The 24931-nt window shown below is 44.5% G+C and overlaps 1 protein-coding gene across 1 annotated transcript in view; it reads left to right on the forward strand.

The window, feature by feature from the left end:
* kirrel1b (kirre like nephrin family adhesion molecule 1b) overlaps window positions 1-24931 on the forward strand; it is a 91955-nt gene that overhangs the window by 29692 nt on the left and 37332 nt on the right. The window contains exons 2-5 of the mRNA XM_056293302.1: window positions 9034-9183; window positions 13295-13444; window positions 14421-14578; window positions 18892-19042. Of these exons, the coding sequence (XP_056149277.1) occupies window positions 9034-9183; window positions 13295-13444; window positions 14421-14578; window positions 18892-19042 (609 nt within the window). The remainder of the gene's footprint in view (window positions 1-9033; window positions 9184-13294; window positions 13445-14420; window positions 14579-18891; window positions 19043-24931) is intronic.

A 24931-nucleotide genomic window follows, 5' to 3' on the forward strand; every position in this document is an offset into this window, starting at 1 on the left:
TGTGTGTGTGTGTGTGTGTGTGTGTGTGAGTTGTTGAGCTAGGATGCTGCCTATTCAAAATACAACCTCCACAACCACAACAATAATGGATAAAAGCGTCTGAGTGAGAGATGTAGAGAGATGTGAAATTTTAAATTGTAGTAATAACAATAATAAACTGTTTTTTTAATTTCCTGTCTTTCGCTCTGACACTGACGTTTGCCGTATCACACTCTCGCCTCTTTCCAGCTTTTCTTCCCCTTTCTCTCACGCGAGCACTGTTTCTATTTTGCTTTTCATCTTTTTTTCCCTTTTTTTCGGGACCCCCCCCCCCTCCTCCTTTTTCTCCCCAATTGTACTTGTCCAATTACCCCACTCTCCGAGCCGTCCCGGTCGCTGCTCCGCCCCCTCTGCTGATCCGGGGAAGGCTGCAGACTACCACATCCCTCCTCTGATACATGTGGAGTCGCCAACCACTTCTTTTCACCTGACAGTGAGGAGTTTCACCAGGGGGACGTAGCGCATGGGAGGATCACGCTATTCCCCCCCAGTTCCCCCTCCCCCCTGAACAGGTGCCCCGACCGACCAGAGGAGGCGCTAGTGCAGTGACCAGGACACATACCCACATCCAGCTTCCCACCCGCAGACACAGCCAATTGTGTCTATAGGGATGCCCAACCAAGCCGGAGGTAATACGGGGATTCTAACCGGTGATCCTCGTGTTGGTAGGCAACGGAATAGACCACTACGCTACCCAGACACCCCTTTGCTTTTCATCTTTAAAACAACATGCATGGATTTTGGGATGAGTCTTTGTTGTCTCCGTATGATCGTCTTCTCTTTGTCCCTCTATTACCTTTTGTTGCCCTCTGGCCCTGTTTCTGTCTCTCTACCTCTCCCCATCTGTCTCGCTTTCTGTTTGCCGGCACTTATTTTGCTCTGAGTCTTACCATCCTCTCTCTCTCTCTCTCTCTCTCTCTCTCTCTCTCTCTCTCCTCTCTCTCTCTCTCTCTCTCTCTCTCTCTCTCTCTCTCTTTCTCTCGCTCTCTCTCTCTCTCGCTCCCCTTTTTACTCTCACATCCATGCCTTGCCCTTTGCTGCCTTTTCAGAAATGGCAAACACATGCTTACGGACCACACAGGATAACAAGGACACATACATGCGTGCATGTGTGTAAGCACAGACAAAACTCACACTCACTCCATGTCTCTCTCCCCTCTCTCTCCCCCCCCCCCTCACAACACACACACACACACACACACACACACACATAAAGTTATCTAGACATTGCATGCTTTCCCGTGGTTGAGAGTTGAAATTGGAGCGAGCTGTGGCCTGGAGGCAGACCCAGGATATGAATGCGAGGAGAGGGCCAGCGTGGCATGGGGATGGAGAGTGAGGACTTGGGGGCGAGGTAAAGCCTCTGAGTTGCAAACATTATATACTTTACCTTCACTTAGGCATAGGAATATGCTGCTGTGTGGCCTTCGGGTCAGTCAATCAATGAAACCAAATTTACATACTGAGGGGTTGAAATGAGAGGGGGCAAAAAACCAGCATTTGCCTATACATGAGAGAGGAGAGAGAGAGAGAGAGAGAGAGAGAGAGAGAGAGAGAGAGAGAGAGAGAGAGAGAGAGAGAGAGAGTGTGTGTGTGTGTGTGTGTGTATGTGTATGTGTGCGTGCATGCAAACGTGGAATACAAGCCGAAACCTGATGAGGGTAAGTCCAAGTGCATGTATAATGTGTGCATATGAACCAGTGGACAGTGTTGGGGGTAGTAGACAGACCTGGGTTAGGTTGAGGGGGTGCAGAGTTCATTGCACTTGGCTCCAGTTTGAGTTGGCCTCTGGTTCGGGAAACGAACAGCATCTGTGCATCCACATCATGATAACACAAAGGAAAAGCATATCATGCTTTAGCATATATCTGCTGCAGCCTTCGTCCCCGCTCTCTATTCTGTCGCTTGGTTGTGATTTTGGCAATCTATTGCGGGAATTCAAGCCGTTCCTACCGTTTCGCTGTTTTAAAGTCTCTTCAGACAAAAGCGCCTGCCAAATGCATAAAACACAACACTGTAAACGGGTGCCCATTTCTGTCAGCAGCGGAAGCAACCGGCCCCAACACCGCTTAGCCTCCACTTTCACTGCCCCATTGGAATGGCTGCAAAACTGATTTCAGCAGATGGGTTCAGGAAATACTTTAAAAATCAACGTCGTATCTAGAAGTCGCATATTGCTGTGCTCTTCAAGTGTATAGTTTAGCAGTTTATTGAGCTACTTTCGATGTTAGAACAGGCCAAAGATGCATTTTTCTCCTCTGCAAGCAGAGCTGCAGAAACCTTGGTACTGAAATGCTGACAGAAAGGGGTGCAGTAAGGAATGGGACAGAAGTGGACAGACGTTTGCACCAAAAATTAGGCATCCATCAACTCAAAACATGAAACATCTGGGATGCAACTGCCAGTTTTCTCAACCCCAGTATTTCTAATGCTCAAGCCTTGATAAGCGCTGAAAATAAGCCGTATACATGCTTCAAGAGCACACCAATACAATGCAGATATAAAGAGGAATAGGACAAAATGGGTTAAGGATAATATGTCTGGACATCATTGTTGTTATGAGGAAGCCGTCCCCCTCTTCCTTTTGGGTCATTATGCAATCGTAGATAGTTTGAGAGAGAGGATGGGGGGGGGGAAGCGAGAGGGGAGGAGTCCAAGATCGTACCTAGCAATCCCCCCTAGGGCACGGAGACACACAGGGATGGAAAGACAGCGAGCGAGAGAGAGAGGGAGAAAGCGAGAGAGAGATAATTTTTGAATTTACAACAGCTATTTATTTAACGAGAAACAAATTTTAACAATAAACAATGACATCATCAAACATAGTCACTCCTTTACATTAACATGCACAAAAACAGTTCAACTTCCATCATAGAACCCAAGGTCGATTCAGAGAGAGAGAGGAGAGACAGAGAGAGAGAGACAGAGAGAGAGAGAGAGAGAGAGAGAGAGAGAGAGAGAGAGAGAGAGAGAGAGAGAGAGAGAGAGAGAGAGAGAGAGAGAGAGAGAGAGAGAGAGAGAGAGAGAGGGAGGGAGAGAGAGAGAGAGAGGGGAAAACACCCTGAGACATGAATGAGGAGAGGTGGTGTAAAGAGAGCAAGAAAGATAAGAGGAGCTGGAGAAAACTACGAAAAGAAACAGAGTGAGGGAAACTAGAGCGAAAAGGGAAACTGAGCAAAGAGAGAGAGAGAGAGCGAGAGAGAAAGAGAAAGCGAGAGAGAGAGAGAGAAGGTAGTGGTTCGAGGCAGGGAGGGATATCCTGTAGGGTTAATTACATCTCTGTTCTCTGTCAGGGTGGCTCTCTCCCCCACGATCTGAGCCCCTGCTGTAGGCTGACAGGCGACACACACACACATACATACAAACACACACGCATGTATGCACACTTATACACACCCACAAGTACCTCCCCCATACACACACATACACACACACACACACACACACACACACACACACACGCGCGTGCGCTGGCATACATACACACAAGCAAGCATACACACACACAAATATGTACTCACACAACAGACCATCCCCCATACACATAAACATGTACCTGCACACACACGAATACCCCCCCCACACACACACGTACACTCAAGTATGTACACACCCTCACAAATACACACACACACACACACACACACACACACACACACACACACACACACACACACACACACACACACACACACACACACACACACAAAACACAATCTTGTCCCAAGGGAATGAGGGTTGTTCAGTGTAGACTTACACACAAAGCAGGCCCAACTTGTAGTTACTGCTAATTTTGCATAAATCATGCAGAACATGACCCACATGTAAATCACTCATGTCAGCAGGATATCACGTCCTTGCCACTGATCCCACTGTTTTCCTCATGGAAAGCAGTTGCAACTCAGTTTTTATTGTTTGCTGCTTTCCCTTGACATCGCCTGACTTCTGAAAATGGAAAGGAAGACAAGCACACACAGCCCCGCTCCGCTAAGTCTCGTAGGTGCATTGAAAAGCAATTGTGTTTCAGGGGCCTTTGTCAGGAGACACACAGCCGAACATGAGGGGTGCCAGTTAGAAGGCGCTGTTCGGCCATTTTAGAAACAAACAAACAAACAAACAAAAAAACAAAAAACAAGCAAAACAACAACAAACAAACAAAAAAAGAAAAACCACAAAAATTGAAGTCAAGGGCATCTGGGTAGCGTAGCGGTCTATTCTGACGCCTACCAACACGGGGGTCGCCGGTTTGAATCCCCGTTTTACCTCCAGCTTGGTTGGGCGTCCCAACAGTCACAATTGGCCATCTGCGGGTGGGAAGCCGGATGTGGGCATGTGTCCTGGTCGCTGCACTAGTGCCTCCTCTGGTCGGTCGGGGCGGCTGTTCGGGGGGGGGGGGGAACTGGGGGGGGAATAGCGTGATTCTCCCACGTGCTACGTCCCCCTGGTGAAACTCCTCACTGTCAGGTGAAAAGAAGCAGCTGGCGACTCCATGTGTATTGGAGGAGACATGTGGTAGTCTGCAGCCCTCCCCGGATCGGCAGATGGGGTGGAGCAGCGACCGGGACGGCTCGGAGAGTGGGGTAATTGGCCCGATACAAGTGGGGAGAAAAGGGAGACCCCCCAAAAAAAACCCCCAAAAATTGAAGTTCATTATATTTAAGTATAGGATTTAGTCTAGAAATTCTTCTTCTATTTTTACAGCCAGAAATGGGTTATGGACAGCTTGCAGTATATAATAGCACTCTGTACAGAATGATGCCGATCTTTACCAAATTCCTTTTGCCTACTTTCTAACGACAACATACTCTGGCACACAGGCACTTTTGCAAAATTGTTGATATTCTTAGATGCTCTTGTTATTCACAGTTCAGTGTTGTTTATGTCCCTCATGTTGTTCATAGTAAACAACTTTATTTTGATTATTTTCTGTTATTTCTTTAACAAGCAATTGCATAGCAAATGCCCCAACCCTAAATGGCTCAGATTAATAGCAGTACAACTTCCTCCCTCTTCCTCTTTGCTGATGAAGTTGCTGAACCTGAACTTAGGGTCACTAAGTGGGATTTGGGCTAGCGGGGCTCAGTGATTACAGGACTTGCCGAGGACAGTCAAGTACCTGGAGATGGCGGGGAGAAGGCCGCAGAGATAAAATATCCCTTGTATTTCGAAGTATATTTGAAGAGCTCCATCTCCTGAGGAGACGGTGGGCACAAATAAAAGGCAACGTGTGGCCCTCACTTAGAAAATGATTACGTCGGAAAATGAATGAACAGAATAACGGGGGACAAACATTTAATCAGTATTTTCTTGCCTGGCATTTTCTGAATGACATATTTGATTTCTTTTGGTCGAAAACTAATTCTTTTGCAAACATGGAACTTGGAACTAATGAATAAGTAAGAAACGAACTATATTCAGCAATCTAGATGAGCAACGCTAAGTCTTAACGACATAATCCATATTGACAATGGACAGAAAACAATTTAGATACAAAGATAACATTATTAAAAAAGAAACATGTTGCTCGACTAAAAACTTGATTTAGCAACCGATCCTGTCGGGCCGCAGGATTTTATAGAAATATCGGGAAAATCCCAAACATTTGGACTCACTGTTGCTGCTAATTTCCTCATGACCGTAATTGACAACGTTGTGCGCCTAATTTTTATTATGAACCCAGAAAGTTGATAACACATCAAAGTCCTGCCTTGCCCTCTGAAATCTGAAAACTTCTGACTTCATTAAAGGAGGCCTTCTGTGCAAATAACATGACAGTTGCTGTAATCCTCCTGACAAATCAGGAAATCTCAGTGATGTTTGCTCCTTTGTGGCTAAATCCCCATGAGATGTCTCCCTCAAAGCCCCGGCCTGCTTTATTAACCAGTTTTGCCTTAATTAGCTAATAGGATTGTATTACCCATGATCCAAGAAAAGAATAGCTCCCGGGAAGACAAACATGAATTGTGTCTGTGTGTATGTGTGTGTATATGTATGTATGTATGTATGTATGTATGTATGTATGTATGTATGTATGTATGTATGTATGTGTCTGTGTGATTATGTATGTTCAGCATGTATGTGATTCTGTGCTTGTGCAATTTTGAAAATGACTCAAGGTGTGTCTGTGTGTTTGCACGTGCATGTGTGTGCACACCTTTGTGCTACAGTTGCACATGGGTGTGTGTGTTTGGGTGTGAGCATGCATGTGCACACATGCATGTGTGTAGTATGTGTGTGTCATCCAAGGCACTACAATCTCATTCTCTCTGCTTTGATTAAACACTCTTGCAAGAGTTTCACTGAAATATGAAACATTACTTGATGATGCAAACGGTTGAAAATGGCTGAGAGTTCATACTTTGCCTCCTCACCTGACACTTCCTCTTTATGCAAATGCATTAACGTATGCACTATGCTTAGATTTTTATTTTATTTTTTTTGTATCAGTTTGTTTAAATGGTACTACACTAGCCATAAGGCTTTTTTCCTGGAGTAAATGTGTGTGGGTGTGAGCATGTGATCTCCCTTGCACTGTACAATGGGAAAGAGCAGCCCGTTTCACAGCTCACCGATGATGACTCACACACACACTCACTCACAAACACACACAGGCACAGCACACACATGCACACAAACATGCACACATGGACAAGCACCTTTGTTGAACCACAGGCAACCTCATGGAAAAGGGCAAAAATGACATGAAACTCAAGATACAAACATGAGAATGGACAAAATTACCTGACTATAATCAATAAGTAAAGAAGAGAGAAGAAGAAAAGAAGAGGACAAAGACAGGGGCAAAAATTATTTATATGAACGAGACAGAGACTAAAGCATGTTTGTTTTATCTGTTAACTCATCTGCACCGTCTCCCATTGCTCTCTTACCTTCTGGACTCACCTGCTGCAAGTAGGTGGTGGTGGTGCTTGGCTTAGCATATAGGTGGATGATAGATTCGGTCAGTATTACACAGTTCCATAAGGGAGATTTGTCTTGCAGACAGGATTTACAATAAAAGCAGTGCAGTAACGACAAAAGCCGGTGCAGATATCCCATTGTTAGTTTTTGGAGGGTGTTGTTGCACTTTCCTCGACAAGGCATTTCTTCCTAAATCCCTTACCCACTTGTTATTCTGAGATATGCAGATGGTCTTAAATGCTCGGTTACTTTTTTAAAAAAAGAAGCATATTCTCAGATCCTCTCAATCCCTTGTTTTTATATGATCATCCCACAATTTCATTTTCTTTGTTATGCAAACTTATTTGATAAAAAAAAAAACATCAGGATTTGACTTGATATCATTATCCAAGTTTTCTGTCAATGTGCCCTTGAACACTTTGTGGTTGAGACTTATTCTAAGTCGCCTGCGATGCTCCAGTTCATAAAAAGTGTCCGGACTGACTGGTACCACGTCTGGTATTAGCAAAACAGCCTCAAGACGTTCATATTCAACCTGTTTACATTTACCAAAAAGTGTTGAATACCAATATACTGCAATTCCCGCAACACACTGACTGACGTCATTTGGTCCCATGCATATGACTGCGAATCAGCAACGTCTCAAACGTTTAGTACCGTTGCTTTATTGATGGTTTTTGTGTTAGCTTAGAGACGGCTAACTTGCAGCCGGGTAGCTCAGTAGTTAAGAACGCCGGTTTCCCCGCCAGAGATCGGGGGGTCAAACCCCGGTTGGGACGAGTCTTCGGCGAGAGTCCGTGGCTTAGACTCCTAATGCTATACATTCATTCATTCACCATCAGCCGCTTCTCCGGGATCGGGTCCCGGTGGCAGCAAGCTAAGTAGGGCACTCCAGACGTCCCTCTCCCCAGTAACGCCCCCAGCTCCTCATGGGGGATCCCAAGGTGTTCCCAGGCCAGATTGGACATGTAGTCCCTTCAGCGAGTTCTGGGTTTACCCCGGGGTCTCCTCCCAGTTGGCCGTGCCAGGTAAACCTCCAAAGGAAGGCGCCCAGGAGGCATCCTAATCAGATGCCCGAACCAACTCAACTGGCTCCTTTCGACGCGAAGGAGCAGCGGCTCTACCCCGAGCTATACAACCCAAACACATTTAAGATGTACGTCGCTTTGGATAAAAGCGTCTGCTGAACGAGCTTGTACATTTAGGTATGGATTTGGTGTGGTTTAGGATCTGCTAGACCAATCGTTAGCCCCCGTAATGCCGTGTGTCTTTCCGTTTCCTGCAGACGTTTTCCGTTTCCTCAAATAACCCAGCGCCGGCGCTGAAATACCCCGCCCCCCTCGCCCGTGATTGGCCTGTGATTGGCCAACAATTCCATGTGATTCGTTGCATTTTGTGTAATGTGGGATTTTTTTCGTACCCGTTTTCCGGGGACTCTGACTCTGATTGGCTAGTACTCGTAGCCTCCGTTAATTAGGTTGGTTAAGGTTAGGGTTAGGGCGGGGTTAGGGATACGGTTAGCCAATCAGAGATAGAGTAGGGGCGGGTCTGCCCGGAATCCAGGCGTGACGGAGACGCGTTCTCGCGGAAAACGGGTACGAAAAAAATCACGCCGGCCCCGCTTGAGTCCAGTTTAGCGTGCTTGAATGAGCACGTCATCGCGGCCAGATGAGCGGTCGTTGTTTCAGCCGTACTGACTGCTGAAACAGGGCTCACCAGGTAGCGTGGACTGCTCTTGTTTTCATGTTTAATGTGCTGATTTTGCACGTGCCTCTAATACCAGTCACATGGTACTTAACATTTTATACGTTGTTGACACGTGACAGAGCGTTCGCATTCAACACGTTTTGGGAAATGGAGGTAAGATTTTTATGAACGTTTTGAGACTCGGTTCGATGTTTGGGTCAACCAGCCACTTTGTCTCAGCTCTCAGTCAGACACTGAATGAGAACTGTTGCTAAACCTCACTGTTCCTACTTCTTGTTTCTCGTTAGTTTCCTTGTTTTTTCCACTTCTTGTTCTTATTGCCATAGAAAGTGAAAATTGACCTTTCTCTCCCTCCACCTGTTCCAGTATGGTGTGTGCGGTTCTCCCAGGAGCCTGCGGACCAGTCGGTGGTACTGGGGGAGCGGGTGGTGCTTTCCTGCGTCGTCTTCAACTACACCGGTATCGTTCAATGGACCAAAGATGGCCTGGCCCTGGGTATCGGAGAGGGCCTCAGAGGTGAGGATGGACTCATGGCCAAAACCCCCAAATATCCGTTGTTCGTCTCCAGTGGGGAAAAAGTCTGGCACTTGAGTGAGACAATTTCACGTGTTTCTCATGGTAATCTGCTTGTTTCCAGAATTTTATTCAGTCAGTTTTCATTTTCTGTCCTTTTCTGTACACATGGAATGATATGTGTGTGTAAAACACACACACACACACACACACCCTAACACCAACGCCTCCTACACACCCTCCCACACACACAGTCAGACAAGTGATAATCTGAGATGTGATGTGAAGTCCGTGTTCAACTCACTTTATATCAAATGTTCACTAAAGGTCAACCCACCACTCACGTTCTCTCTCTCTTTCCCAGTCTCCTTGCTTCTCCCACCCTATTACCATCTCTTGAACATTCTTTACCCTGCCACAGATCTCCCCTTTTGCTTTCCCTCCTCATTTCTCTCCATCCGTTCTTTTGATTAACCTCAATTTACCTTTTCTTTGAAAACTACCAGCTTCCCTCCCATCTCTCTCTCTTTCTCCATCCCTCTCCGCATAACACTTGTTTTATGTCCTTTTTGTGTTTTGAGTGTCATCCTGTGCCCATGTTAAAAAAAACATATTGCCCCCACCGTCTCTCTCTCTTATTTATTCTTATTTTCTGTTCCTTTCTTTATTTTTTACTCCTCCCTCCCTGTTGTCTCCCCTGCTCTGTGTTCTCTCCATTTCCCATCCGTTCTTTGCCTTCCCTGATTAATATGCATACGTGAGGTCCCGTTGTCCTTGTGCAGTGTGTGTCGGTGCTCCACAGTATTAAACAGTATTTATTGTTAAGCTGCGTATGTTGACGATATGTCTCTGCACCGACAACCCCCAAGAAAAATCCTCTCTCAAAATCCCCTTTTCTTTCACCTCCTAGGCAGCTACATTAGCCAGTTGTATTTCTTACATGGTGCTGGTGGAAAACAGGGTGTAGGAGGAGGGTGCAATATGCATGGCTTTACACATATATGAAGAAAGTGTTGATGACAGTATAGGCATGTGTACCTAAATGCATACCTGCAGTAAACCCCCCCCCCCGACACACACACATATTCACACATGCAGGAGATGGGCATTAATTCACAGGCACATAAATACAAAATTTCCTTCACTAAATTGTTTGCACAAACAAAATCTCACACATCTGCCCTCACACGTAACTTGGTCATTAGTGTGTTTGTATCTGTCTCTATGGGAAAAATGAACACCAAAACACTACACAACATATCACCTGTTATATGAACACAGGCAATTCTTTTAAACACCACTCTCTATGGTCCACGGTCTAGATACTCGTGTGTGCGTGTGCGCGCGGTGGTGCTCACACAAAAGCACAAACACAGATGTAAACACACATCCCCCTCATCCATTCACCACCTGCAGGTATCAACGGCGGCTCCTCATTGTTCGTCCTCAACCTCTCTCTGCTCCTCTTGCTTCTCCCCAGCGTGTGTTCACCTCTGTGGTTGCTATGCTCCGAGGTGCTGAAGTGGGTGATGTAATCTCCGCTGATACTTTTGTGTGCCCCCCCAATCCCCCCCAACCACCAACTGCTTCCCTGCCTTTGCCATCAGAATTCATGATGTCATGTTCTGTGCAGGCACAGAGGATCAATGAGTGCCCCCTAGTGGAACAGTCACACTCAATTATGTCTTTGTCTGAAATGCAAGGGTCGAGACGGAAAGAGTCCTGGATGCCGCCAATCAGAGTCGAACTGACCGTAGATTTGTCGTCGCTGTTCCATACGCAAATCAGCGCGTTTGTATTGCATTACCTGTTGAGCTTCAAAATCTTTGCACAAAGCCCCCCCCCCCCCCCATGCTGTTGTTTGTCTTGGCTGCTTGTTGGTCTGTCTTTGTGTTGTGTTGCCTGTGTGTGTGTGTGTTCCTGTCTCATCAGTTTGTTTACACGAGTGTCTGCATTTGTGTGTGTGATTATTCAATACCTGTCTTTGTGTGTGTGTGTGTGTGTGTGTGTGTGTGTGTGTGTGTGTGTGTGTGTGTGTGTGTATTCCTGTCCCATTATTCTCTTTATGTATGAGTGTCTGCATTTGCATCTGCATCTTAATTAAATATGTACACCTCTCTAACCATATTTTACATTAAGCTGGACATGAACTTTTCCTGTTTTGAAATGAAACCTTTCCATTTTGATTTTTGTGCCCAAGATTTCTTTGTCTCAAAGGAAGAATCTGCATGTGATGGAAATGTTGTATATTAAGATTTAAACCCTACAGGAGTGATGTTATACTGAAATGTGTGAGCTCTCATTTGTCACACATACTGTAGTAGCCTATGTGCATTACATGATTCCTGTGTAGTGTGCTCATATTGAAAATTTGCTCTGCTTCACTGACATCAACTTAAAACTAGTGAAAAGACATTTGTAAATGAAAACACGCCACAACAGTTATGTTTGTGAGGGGATTTTTTTCCTCTGAATTCTAACAGCTGGCCAATAGAATCAGTTGTTTGACCATGTTGACCTTTTATCAAATCCAATACGAAGGAATCAATAATGCTTGCAGTCCCATTACACTGTGTTGTACAATACAACAGTTGCAACGTTCCAACAGGAGACACTGTGTGATTGGGATTTTCCTGCAAGACAGGGGTAGATGGTAGACTTGTGGTGTTCCTTTCTTTGTAATGTAAATTTAACATTGACTTGCAAATCACGTAACACAGCATTTTTAGTGGATTGATAGATATTTAGCGAAGCATGACGTCACATACTTTCTTGATGACCGAGGAGAAGGCGTTGGCTCAATCCAGATGTGATCATATGTTCTTGCCGTGAATGACGTACTTTTTGAGAAATCAATCTTTAAACGTAAACTTTAACACACATCCAACACATTTTCCATTTCAATGCTCAATGCGTTTGCCCAGAGGTAGCATAAAACTACAATAGTGAATTTGTGGTGTTTTGAATTGAGTTTGAGGATTTTCTTTAGTGGTCGATATGATTTTGACTGACAGGCTGGATGGGCAGTGTGACTCTCAACAAAACTGTCATGGATCGAAACATGTTCTTTACAAAAACCTGTTTAGTAATATGTCAGTGAGTCTGGGTGGTGTAGCGGTCTATTCCGTTGCCTACCAACACGAGGATTGCTGGTTTGAATCCCAGTGTTGCCTCTAGCTTGGTCGGGTGTCCCTACATACACAATTGGCCGTGTCTGTGGGTGGGAAGCCGGATGTGGGTATGTGTCCTGGTTGCTGCACTAGCGCTGCCTCTGGATGGTCGGGGTACCGGTTCAGGGGGGAGGGGGAACTGGGGGGAATAGTGTGATCCTCCCACATGCTACATCCCCCTGGCAAAATTCCTCACTGTCAGGTGAAAAGAAGCGGCTGGCGACTCCATGTGTATCGAAGGAGGCATATGGTAGTCTGCAGCCCTCCCCGGATCGGGAGAGGGGGTGGAGCAGTGACCGGGATGGCTCAGAAGAGTGGGGTAATTGTCTGGATACAGTTGGGGAGAAAAAGGGGGAACCCCCCCCCCCCAAATTTGGGGGAAATATATATGTGTGTGTGTGTGTGTGTGTGTGTGTGTGTGTGTGTGTGTGTGTGTGTGTGTGTGAGTGAATATTACTTCTGCAGCCACATGAAGTGTGTAGTCATCTTTTTTTGGACTGAAGTGCTGTTTTAATTTTGGGATTTTTTTGTTTGGCCCCCAAACTTTTTATAACTTGAAACTGAAGGGTTCCATCACACATTGCTGGATTTTTTTCTTTTTATGTTTTGCTACCTGAGATTCATATACAAATATCTCCAACAACACCAGTTATTCCGTCCTCAAAGTTATCACTCTCAGGAAAGTCTTAAGAGCACTTAAAACTAATGGTGTGAGCCTTAATGTCAGAGTAAGCTTCTGTTTTCATTTGGATATATGGTCTCATAATGAAACCTTTCATGCATCTGGCTCTGCTTTCCAGACTTGCATAGAAACAGTTGGCTTGCATGATGTACAGCTGAAAGTCAACAGGAATTAGAATAAATCATGCCAGAGTCCTTCCAAGGTATTTAATGGTTTCATCTCCATTAATTTGACCGCCCATCCCTGGTCTCTACCCTCCCAGCCTGGCCGAGGTACCGGATACTGCACGTCCTGGACATTGGTCAGTATAACCTTGAGATTTCCAATGCCGAGCTGTCTGATGACTCCTTGTACGAGTGCCAAGCCACTGAAGCCGCCCTGCGCTCAAGGAGGGCGAAACTCAACGTGCTCAGTAAGTAAAGCGGTTGGGATAATGGTGCCCACAATGCATTTCTGAAAACAAAATTATACACTCTTATTTGACCGGGTTGGTCTGAGATCATTGGGGAGCCGGTAAAGACAGGCGTATGCTGCATATCAGGGCACAGATTTATAAAGGGGGGGGTAGTGGTGGATGATTGAGTGACCATAAACATTCATTGTAAGCTTTAAAATCAAAAGGTGAGCCAGAATCTTTGCATGGATGTGCAGTGTACTCAGGGGATGTGGGACTGAGTGGTACTTACCATAGAAATACGTTTTGTATGTTGCTTGGAAAATTTGTCTTGCAGCCTAAGCAGCACAGTTTTATATAGTTACAAATAATGTGTATTTCCAAATAAACATACATCAGCATAAACATATGGACATTAAACCCTTAACATCGTCACAGAAGTCTAATGTGTTGTGCAGCCTTATTGTTTATGGTTTATGAGGATCCCCATTACCCAGCGCCACAGTGGCAGCCGGTCTGTTACTCTATTAACTCTATCATCTCCATTACAAACCAACAGATACACCACACATTAATTTATTCAGCAACACAAATTATGCATTAAGGATAAGTCAACAGGAAATAACGTTTTAAAAAGAGGAAAAAAGCAACCGTGTGTATGTTTTCACACGTGCACGACCTGTATCTGTGTGTCTGTGTCTGTGCATCTGTGTGTGTAATCGAGTGCAAGTCCATGCGTGTCTGTATGTAGAAACGTGTGTGTGTGTGTGTGTGTGTGTGTGTGTGTGTGTGTGTGTGTGTGTGTATGGTAATGCTTGTAGGTTTGTATCCGGTGTGCCAGTGGTTGTGCACATGCGTGAATGTGCATTTTTTTGTGTGGTGTTTGGTTTTGTTTTTTTGTGTGTGTGTGTGTGTGTGTGTGTTTGTATGAATATATGTATGTATGGTTGTGTGTGTGTGTCTCTAATCTCCTTCACATTTGCCCCTCCTCCAGTCCCGCCGGAGGACCCGATAATCGATGGCACCCCAGAGCTACTTCTGATGGCAGGGACGCCATACAACCTGACCTGTGTGACCCGTGGTGCAAAACCCGCCGCACACATTCAGTGGACCAAAGACGGAGTTGGTCTGGAGGGGGCCCATCAGTCCACGGTGACTCTCAAACATACACATACAAATATGCATAAATTCATGTCTTAGGTGCACGTACACACCCCTGCAAGTACACACGTGCAGATATAGAAGAACACACACACTGTGTGTGGTAAGGCAGTGTATTAGAAGGACACACGGGGGGGGGGGGGGTATTCTGGTACACTGTGTTGGATTCATCAAATCAAACACCAACTTAAGCAGACCTGGCATTCAATCGCTCAGTCTTTTTCAGGGAAAACAGGAGTTCAATTTTTCTCAAGGGATTTTCAGGGGTCAATTCGCACAAGGTAAAGAAGGGCTCCCCGCTCTGTCTGCTCAAACACACACGTGTAAATAGTCAGAAGTCAATAAGAAACGTGCATCCGGTTGACTAGGTGGGCCACTCAGGAGTTTACCTGCCTCTAAACCAATGCACAAACTACACTCCACCTGCTACACACATGTACAGGGCTGCACTATGCCGCATTTATGTGGTGTTATGTGGGAATGGCATGCCAAGTCGGGTACACGGTGTCCGAAAGTCTGAGAAATTTCCGATATCCGAATTGCCGAGTTGTGACGTAAATGTAGCCTTTCATCACCCGGGAACATGGTGGTTGGAACAGTCAGTTGTAAGAAGACAGAGTTACCACATTAAAAGAAATCTAGAAACATTTCTTGTTCTCTTTGTTATCCAGTAAAAACTCATAACAGCTCTGTAAATATCTTTTAAATGCAAAGCGCAGCCACAGCAGCATTAGCTTTTTGGACTAGCATCATCACGTTTTCTCCTCCCAGCCAATTGTGCATGAACGCTGACCAAGTTGGAGGCAAAACATACTCAGAGTTCCTGAGGATCACATTAGTGCAGCTCTGTACCTATCCAAATACTACTATAGTGCGCCCCCCCCCCCCCCACTGTGGTAGTATTTGGGTCGGTGAAGCATCACTACCAGAGGACCATGATGCAATCATAAAATTTTTTTCAAAGGGTGTCCGGGTAGCTTAATGGTCTATTCTGTTGCCTGCCAATGCGGGGATCGCCAATTCGAATCCCCGTGTTACCTCCGGCTTGGTCGGGCATCCCGACAGACACGATTGGCCGTGTCTGCAGGTGGGAAGCTGGATGTGGGAGTGTGTCCTGGTCGCTGCACTAGCACCTCCTCTGGTCGGTAGGGGCGCCTGTCCGGGGCAGGGGAGGGAGAACTGGGGGAATAGCGTGATCCTCCTACATGCTACGTCCCCCTGGTGAAACTCCTCACTGTCAGGTGAAAAGAAGCAGCTGGTGACTCCACATGTATCGGAGGAGACGTGGTAGTCTGCAGCCCTCCACAGATCAGCAGAGGGGGTGGAGCAGGGACCGGGATGGCTTGGAAGAGTGGGGTTATTGGGCAGATACAATCGGGGAGAAAAGGGGGGGGGGTCCAAAAAATATTTACAAAAAACGTTTTCAAAATAAAAATTTCTAAGTAATGAACAGTCAAGATTTCCTCAGCTGTGCAGTCAAGGAGGCTATATGTGAATAACCTGCAGTAAACAAATCAAAAATATAAACTTGCAGTTGTGCATGTGGCACCAATTAGGTGCCTTTCCTCATCTTTAGAGAGCTGAGTTCCTCTGTCAAGCTGTCGGGCACAGTAACAGGACAGGTACACAGGCTCAAGTAATTCATTATTTACTTTAACTGAAGTCAACAGGAGCTACATTAAAGCTAATGATCTCCCTTGATGGGATCCGCTACCTAGAGAAAAGGGAAATGGACTTGAATTGCCAGTCAAAAAAAAAAAGTCTTTCTCTGCCAATACAAATTTGTAATGGACGTCACTGGCTTTTTCCATTTCATTTGGTTAATTGGTACTCAAGCTGGCCTAATTTTAAATGTGTTGTGTATTCTGAGTCTGAGTTATATTTCCTAGGATGAATTTTTGACTTGATGATATTGGTTTCAAGGTCACATCTCTTTTTTAAAGTCTGAAATATTGATCAGGAAAAAAAGAAAAGAAAAAAACAGAAAAAAAGGTTCCAGGGCTGAATACTGCCAGATGCTTTTCAACGTTACAGGTCTGCCTCTCACAGTACCACATAATATCGCGAGGAAAACTGAGACGGAGACACACAGCCATGTCAGATGGAGCACGTACAGATGATAAAGACAGCGACAGGCCAAACGTTCCATTCAAATAAAGTGACACTTATGCTCAGTGGAACAACGTTGCAAAAAAAATTGGAGAATCAGTCTAGCACGAGTTCAGACAAATTAAAGTCGTTCTTTATCACAGTCAGCTAAGTCTTCCTTTAGCGTAATGATAAAACACACCATAGATTTTATCACTCCAGGTTTTAAAGACATTAAATGCTGAGACTTCGATATTAATTGATTAAAAAAAAAATCCTGTCGGGCGTCCGGGTAGCATAGCAGTCTATTCCGTTGCCTACCAACACTGAGATCGGCGGTTCGAATCCCCATGTTACCTCCGGCTTGGTCGGGCGTCTCTACAGACACAATTGGCCGTGTCTGCGGGTGGGAAGCCGGATGTGGTATGTGTCCTGGTCGCTGCACTAGCGCCTCCTCTGGCCAGTTAGGGTGCCTGTGCGGGGGGGAGGGAGAACTGGGGGGAATAGCGTGGTCCTCCCATGTGCTACATCCCCCTGGCGAAACTCCTCACCGTCAGGTGAAAAGAAGCAGCTGGCGACTCCACATGTATCGGAGGAGGCATGTGGTAGTTTGCAGCCCTACCCGGACTGGTAGAGGGGGTGGAGCAGTGACCAGGATGGCTCAGAAGAGTAGGGTAATTGGCTGGATACAATTGGGGAGATAAAGGGAGAAAAAAAAATCCTGCCCAGTGTACACCATTTTGGAATGAAGTTTTATAACCATGGTTTTGTGCAGCTCAATGGGCAAAGATGAGCACTAACACTGCCAGAGTAAGAGGCACCGCTGCTGGGTAGACTATATATCAAATGTGTATGCATAATGCTATTGTAAAACACTGTGGATTACAAAGTCCAACGATGACGTATGTACGCGCACAACCCACACAACATGGACTTTCTGTCTGATGCCGTTTCACGCCTTGGCAAAAAAAACCCAAAAACAAACAGGTAGCACACATGCAGACAAACATATATTTGGCAGTATATGTAAATACTGTTGCACCATTGGATACCTTCACAATGCAAAAACAAAATGCTGTCTGTGATGTTATATGCATTCACATGCCCCCGCTCACCCACATGCATACACGCTCTCATGTGTTCCCCACACTGAATCATGCCTGCAAGCGCACATCCTGCTCACATATGCATGCTCACGCTCTAATATGCACACATAAGCACCAGCAAACATTGACTTACACACACTCAAACAGATGTTTTTACATCTCACTCTGCCAGCTTGACGCACACACACACACACACACACACACACACACACACACACACATACTTGTGCATATTACATGGCACACTTAAATATACTGTGCTACTGACCACACATTTACAAAGTGAATGGTGTTCAAACTTGTACGCCAGATTTTTACTTTAGTTGCCAACATTTTTCTGTCTTTCTTTGTCAGCTTCAAAAAATCCACAGAAATTGTCGTTTACATTGGTACTCTAGATGTTTTCCTGAAATTTGACATGATATTAACCTCTCAAAGCCAAGTCCCGACAGTAGTGTTTTTAGGCGGTGGTGACGATGTTGGGGTTAACGTGCTAAACTTTCTCGCCTCCTCTATACTTGTTCTTTTAAGTGAATGCCTAGATTTCTTCTGACTCACTTGAAGGGACTGAAATGGTAGGAAAAAATGTGGATCTTAATTATAGATTTGAGCTCTGGAAATAAAACAGAATAATAGAAAAGCAATTTTAAAATTCAGTAGAATTCACCTTTTAAAAAGAATCCCAATTCTCTAAATGCTCTTCGTCTTCTCTCCTCCTTAAGTCTAAACTGAACTTTTTTCCTTCTCTCTTATCTCTCTCCGTTCCCTCATTGACCTATTTCTTCCCTTAATGTGTCCTCCTTCCCTCCTCTTCTCTTCTCTCCTCCCCTCTACCCAATCCTCCTTCCTGTTCTGCATCTCCTCTCCTCTCGTGCTCACATCTCCTGCCTTCCCTTCTTTCAATTTCTTCCCTTCTTTCTTTCCCTATGCCCCAATTGCCAAACCTTTTCCCTCTTAATACCCCGCTCTTTCTTTCTTTCTTTTTCTTTCTTTCTACCTTTTTTCTATCTTTCTACCTTCCTTTTTTCTACCTTTCTTTCTACCCCTCTTTCTTTCTTGTTACCTACCTCACTCTGTATGTCTTTCTGCCTTATCCTTCCCCACAAACAGGAAGTGTTACCAGACAGGAAGAGGGTGACCACCAGGAGCTACCTACCCATCACACCTGTCGACACAGACACCGGACGCAACTTCAGTTGCGTGGCCAGCAACCCAGCCGTGCCCCTGGGCAAACGAGCCACTCTCACCCTCAATGTTCACCGTAAGTCTCCCCCTTCATCTTGCAAATACATGTTTGGGGAGGCCCATCCAAAGGAATTGAATCAAGTGCAACTGGACTTGGTATATATCTGTGAAGACGTTTTGCCTGTCATCCAAGAGGCTTCATCAGTTCGTGCCTTTCTGACTAGACGTCTTCACGGATATATACCAAGCTAGTCAGACTAGCTTGGTCTAGTCAGAAAGGCACGAACTGATGAAGCCTCTTGGATGAGAGGTGAAACGTCTTCACGGATATATACCAAGTCCAGTTGCACTTGATTCAATTCCTTTGGATAACCATGACCTGGATGAATGAGAACATTCACAGACATGTTTGGGGAGGGTAGTTATGGATAGGGATTGTATATTTTGTGTTGGACAACTTGTTTTTTCATTTGGATACCAAATGAGGAGTTTACTTTGTGGGTAAAAATGCAATGACTCAACATTAGGACTGGCATCCATTCAGTTTGGAGCACGCTCATTTTAGAATTTTTTTTCTTTTTTTAAAGATCCAGTCCAATGAAAATCATGTTTTTCAGTCTCACATTTTTGACACATGGTTTTGTTAATGTGAAATTACCCAATATGTTAGAGCTGCTGTTGTGAAAATATGACCAAACCCCCTTGAGAAACTATCCTCCTGGTTGTCAACATAACTAAACTGTTTCAGTTAGCCAATCTGCCCCTGATAATACATTATATCACCTTATACCCTGATTTGATTGGAGAATCAGTTGAATTGCCATCATCAGTCAGTTGCTCTGTTTCCAAATAGTTGCCTAGCAACAGCATTCAGGTTAGTAAGCTAGCCTGCTATCAAAGTAGAGCCTTGTGACCTCAGGGTCACACCCCCTCAAACTCCAGAGAATTGGCTATACTTATAGAAGGTATGCTGAAACAGTTATAACAAATCAAATGCTATTTCTCAGGCTGAAACAAATGACACTCCTAACATTGCACAATAACCCTGTCTGACTGAATTAAAACCATTGGACTAGATCTTTAAACTTTTCTAACACTGGGCCTCATTCATCAATCGTTCGTACATAGTATGTACAAATTTGTTCTTACACACCCATGGAATTTTTTTAGCCCTGAAATTTGCCTCCGAGACCAGTGTAGAACCTGGGTAACCCCTGAATTTAGACACCAGTTGGCTAACACGGATGTCTTTGCAAGCCTGGGTGATTATTCGTTGCAGAAGGTAGACGATATATGTTCGGGGGAAGGAACTCCAAATAACCATCAGGCTTTGCTCTGACTGTCAGACAATCTTGAGCTAAAAAAATTCAGTGGGTGTGTAAGAACAAATTTGTACGTGCGAACGATTGATAAATGAGGCCCATTGATCATAAATGACATTGATGTACGGTGAGGCCTAGTCATTACTCTCTAGCCCTTCAGTGTTAACCTCTGCCAATTCCCCCACACACAGGAATTTATACTGCAAAATGTCTTGTGATGAAATATTTCATCCAGCCCCCCCCCCCATGTTTGTGGATGCAGAGTTTTTCCATGTTTGTTGACCTACTGAAGTTTGCCTGAGCAAGACAACAATATGCTACGAGCGCCGAGGCCACAGTTTTATGGCCAACGCACCACTCTTTCTTCCTTGAGGAAAAGAGATTGAAAAGAGTGTTTCCTGTCATAGGTCCATAAAGTATTTCATTAGAAGAATCAGATTCAGATTTATTGCCATGTACAAGAATATACAAGGAATTTGTTTTGGTATGTTGGTGCAAGAGGGAAAAATTAATGGTAAATAGTACAGATAAAAATTAAAACGAATTATATATATATATATATATATATATATATATATATCAATACAGATACAGAAAAAAAAGTTTTAATACATTGCAGTACAGACCTGTTTCGTGCGTCGCACACTCATCAGCTGCTAATGTGGTTCAACAAAGAAACATACAGTTTACGTTGCCCAGCGTCACGTTCCTAGTTTCGGTTGGGCAGCAACCAATCAGATGAGGAAACATTTAAACTATAACAACCAATGGGGTAGGTATTTATGATGCACAGCAACCAATGGAGGGGAAGAAAACATTACACCCAATGGGTTAAGGGACTGAGGCTTGTTTTGAAAAGCATTTAGGGCCCAGGGCACTGTTGAAATGTTGTACGTTTAAAATATAACAAGGTCATTTATGTGAATCATATTGTGGGGTGGTGTTGAGGCATAGTTGGAAGGACAGGCAGTTAAAATATATATGAAAAAACCCTCTAATAAATGTCACATGTGTATCATCTAATGGGGGGGGATAATAAAGACATTTTACTTATAGTTACAAAGGAAATACACATTAGCAGCTGATGAGTGTGCGATGCACGAAACAGGCCTGTACTGCAATGTATTAAAACTTTTTTTTTCCTGCATCTGTATTGATATTCCACTCCTCATTAGTTGAGCACTTATAACAACACCATTGACGGTTTCAGAAAAAAAAATAACAAAACGCATCCCCGCGACCCTGAGTAAGGATAAGTGGTTTGGATAATGAATGAATGAATATATGTGTGTATATATATATATATACACACACACACACACACACTTATATATATATATATATATATATATATATATATGATAAAATAAAAATGAAAGTAAGGCGCAATCAACACTGGTTCAGATTTGAAAATGAGACCACATCGCAGCCTCTGATGCCCGGTACTGGGTGGCAGGAGCTGTATTTGCAAGAAGATAGATTAGAGTTTTAAGAAGTTATTTAAAGAATAAGAGTTATTTACAGGATTATGCAGGCTGTCCATATACAGAGAGCACTGTAGGGAAGATAAAAAGGTGTGTGTGTGTGTGGGGGGGCAATGTGAGGATCTGTGGGTGTCTGGGGGCTTGTTAAGGCCTACTGCTGTAGGGAAGAAGTTGTTCTTGTGGCGCGAGGTTCTGGTTTGTATAGACCTTAGCCTCTTGCTAAAGGGGAGTGTTTTGAAGAGACCATGGCCTGGGTGGGACACGTTGGCCATGATCTTTCCTGCTCGCCTCAGTGTGCTGGAGGCATACAGGTCATGGAGGGATGGCAGGTTGCAGCCAATCACCCTCAGCAGAGCAAATGATATGCTGCAGTCTGCCGTTGTCCTTGGCAGTGGCAGTAGCATACCAGATAGTGATGGAGGAGGCAAGGATAGATTCAATGATGGCAGTGTAAAAGTGCACCATCATTGGCTTTGGCAGGTTAAACTTTTTCAGCTGTTGCAGAAAGTATAACCTCTGCTGTGCCTTCTTGATGAGGGAGCTGATGTTCAGTTTTCACTTGAGATCCTGGGTGATGATGGTGCCCAGGAAGCGGAAGGATTCCACTCTGTCGACTGGGGAGCAACACAGGGTGATAGAGGAAGGTGGGGCTGGATACTTTCTGAAGTCCAGAACCATCTGAACTGTGTTTAAAGTGTTAAGCTCCAAGTTGTTTTGGCCACACCAGGACACCAGATGGTCAGTCTCCTACCTGTAGGCAGACTCATCCCCACCAGATATGAGGCCAATAAGGGTGGTGTTCTCAGCAACCTTCAGGAGCTTGACTGACTGTTGACTGGAGGTGTAGCTGTTCATATACAGGGAGAAGAATAGAGGGGAAAGGGGCACAGTCTTGAAGGGAACGAGTGCTGATGGTCCGGGAGTCAGAGACGTGTTTCCCCAGCTTTACGTGCTGCTTCCCGTCAGGTCATCGATCTGACTGCTGTATTATTCATAAGACAATTGTCATTTGAATTTTCTTTTTTATAAATTTATTTCTGATTTTTCCCTTTTTTCTCCCAATTTAGTGGCCAATTGATCCCTATTTTAATTCAAACACCCACCCTCGTATTGCATGCGTTCGCCAACTGCATCTCTCCGGCCGGCAGTCTCGAAGGAAAGCGCCTCCCCACTTTCGTGACAAGGCGAATCCAAGCCGAACCACTGTTTTTCCGACACTCACAGAGACGCATTCACATGACGAACACAAGCCGACTCCGCCCCCCTCCCGAAGACAGCGTTGCCAATGATTGCTGCTTCATCGAGTCCGGCCATAGTCGGATCTGACGAGACCGGGGTGCGAACCCCAGTCCCCAGTGGGCAACTGCATCGACACCAAGCCGATGCTTAGACCGCTACGCCACCGCGGACTGTCATTTGAATTTTCAGTAGTGAGAAATGAGACCCTGACCTGAACGAGGTTGGAAATTATTAGGGGTAATGCAGGGGGCAAAGTGTCAGTACAAGTGCAGTGTGACTTAAAGGCTGATCAGGGCAGCAAGCCAGAATAAAGAGTATTTATGCATGCTAATTAATCCAGGTAAGAAAATCACAGAAAGTTGAATCATTTCATCTGGGACACATTTTGTGAGAGAGAAACGTTTCATCACTCACCTCTTCAGTCTCAAATGACTGCAGGTATCCCCACTGTTATAAACAAAACAGTGATGTAACGACTGAAAATATGAAACCAATCATTGTTGTCGGTTGTTACAGCACTGTATGGTTTATAAGGGTGGGGATACCTGCCGTCAGTTGAGACTGAAGAGGTGAGGTCGCTTAGATGAGTGATGAAACGTTTCTTTCTGAATAAACAGTGTCCAGATGAACTGATTCAACTTTCTGTGACCGGATAGATATTTGACTTTGATGCAGAGAAATTTATAGTTGATTTTGTTAATTATTAATCTTTATAGTGACTACTGACACCACAAAACATCAGTGAGATGCAAGGAAAAAGAAGCTTTATACTTACTGTATGACTCAATGTTGAAGCCAAATAAAAATAGGCCCACTCCAAATTGCACTATGTGATAAATCATTTATTATTTATAAGTCAATTCCCTGGCATTACAGTATAATACTGTTTTGTGGTGTTATGATCACAGATAGAAAATGCCGGTTGCAGATTGCAGAAGTCTGTGCACATTTCTGTGTGCATGCAGTCAATAGAAAATATCGTACGCCTCTCTCTCGCTCTCTCTCTCTCGTTCTCTGTCTCTCTCTCTCTCTCTCTCTCTCTTTCTCTGCCCCCCCCCCCCCCAAACAAGGGAACAGGAAATATGACAGACCCCAAATCCTGCATTAAACCATGTGGTTTACAAACAGCCTTAAGTGACCTAATAAAAGCAATTACAAAATAGACAAAGGCAAAATACATCCCTGGCTCCTACAACTGCTGTTTAGAATAAGTCGACACGGTTGGACACATTCACACTGTGGGGCTGCCCCTGTATAACCATGATCTCCAACTGTGGCTGGCCACTGAGCAGTTACACCGCAGCAAATGGGGATTAGTTGCCTCGCTCAAGGGAACCTTGCCAAAAGGTTTTAGGGGATGGTAGAGTGCCACTCATTCAGTTTCCCCATACATAATTTCTGGAATATAAACCAAAATCCTTGCAGTCATACAAATGCCTTCCCATAACCTCCAGGTGCCCGTGTGTGTTGTATTTAAATAAAGATATGAGTTAGCTGAGCTCAAGCCTGCTTTGATATAGCCCAGTGACACCATTTATCTTTGAGTGACCTTTATGGTGGTTGCATTGCAGATTTTCCCCATGAAATCAGGGTATGTATTTCATCCCTGGCTTCTGTATTTTCGCCTGCCTATGTGTATGGGGCAGCCCTCTGCGGTGGAAATCCTGCCTGAAGATTTTAGGCTCACAAAATCAGTAGCCTGTTTTCTATTAAGTCACTTCTTACAATTTGCTTTAATGTCAAGGCCTTTTCATAGTGTTCAAGTTTTACTTTCTTGTCATATACATATAAAAAGTACCATGTACCTTCAAATGCAGTGAAGTGTATATGCCCTGGCTCTCTCAGCCCTTAAAACTATATATAAGGAAATAATGAAGAATAACAAAGACAATAACTAGCAAATCAGAATTCCCACAAAAT

The sequence above is a fragment of the Lampris incognitus genome, chromosome 14 (genome assembly GCF_029633865.1).
Source record: "Lampris incognitus isolate fLamInc1 chromosome 14, fLamInc1.hap2, whole genome shotgun sequence".
NCBI classification, from domain to species: Eukaryota; Metazoa; Chordata; class Actinopteri; order Lampriformes; family Lampridae; genus Lampris; species Lampris incognitus.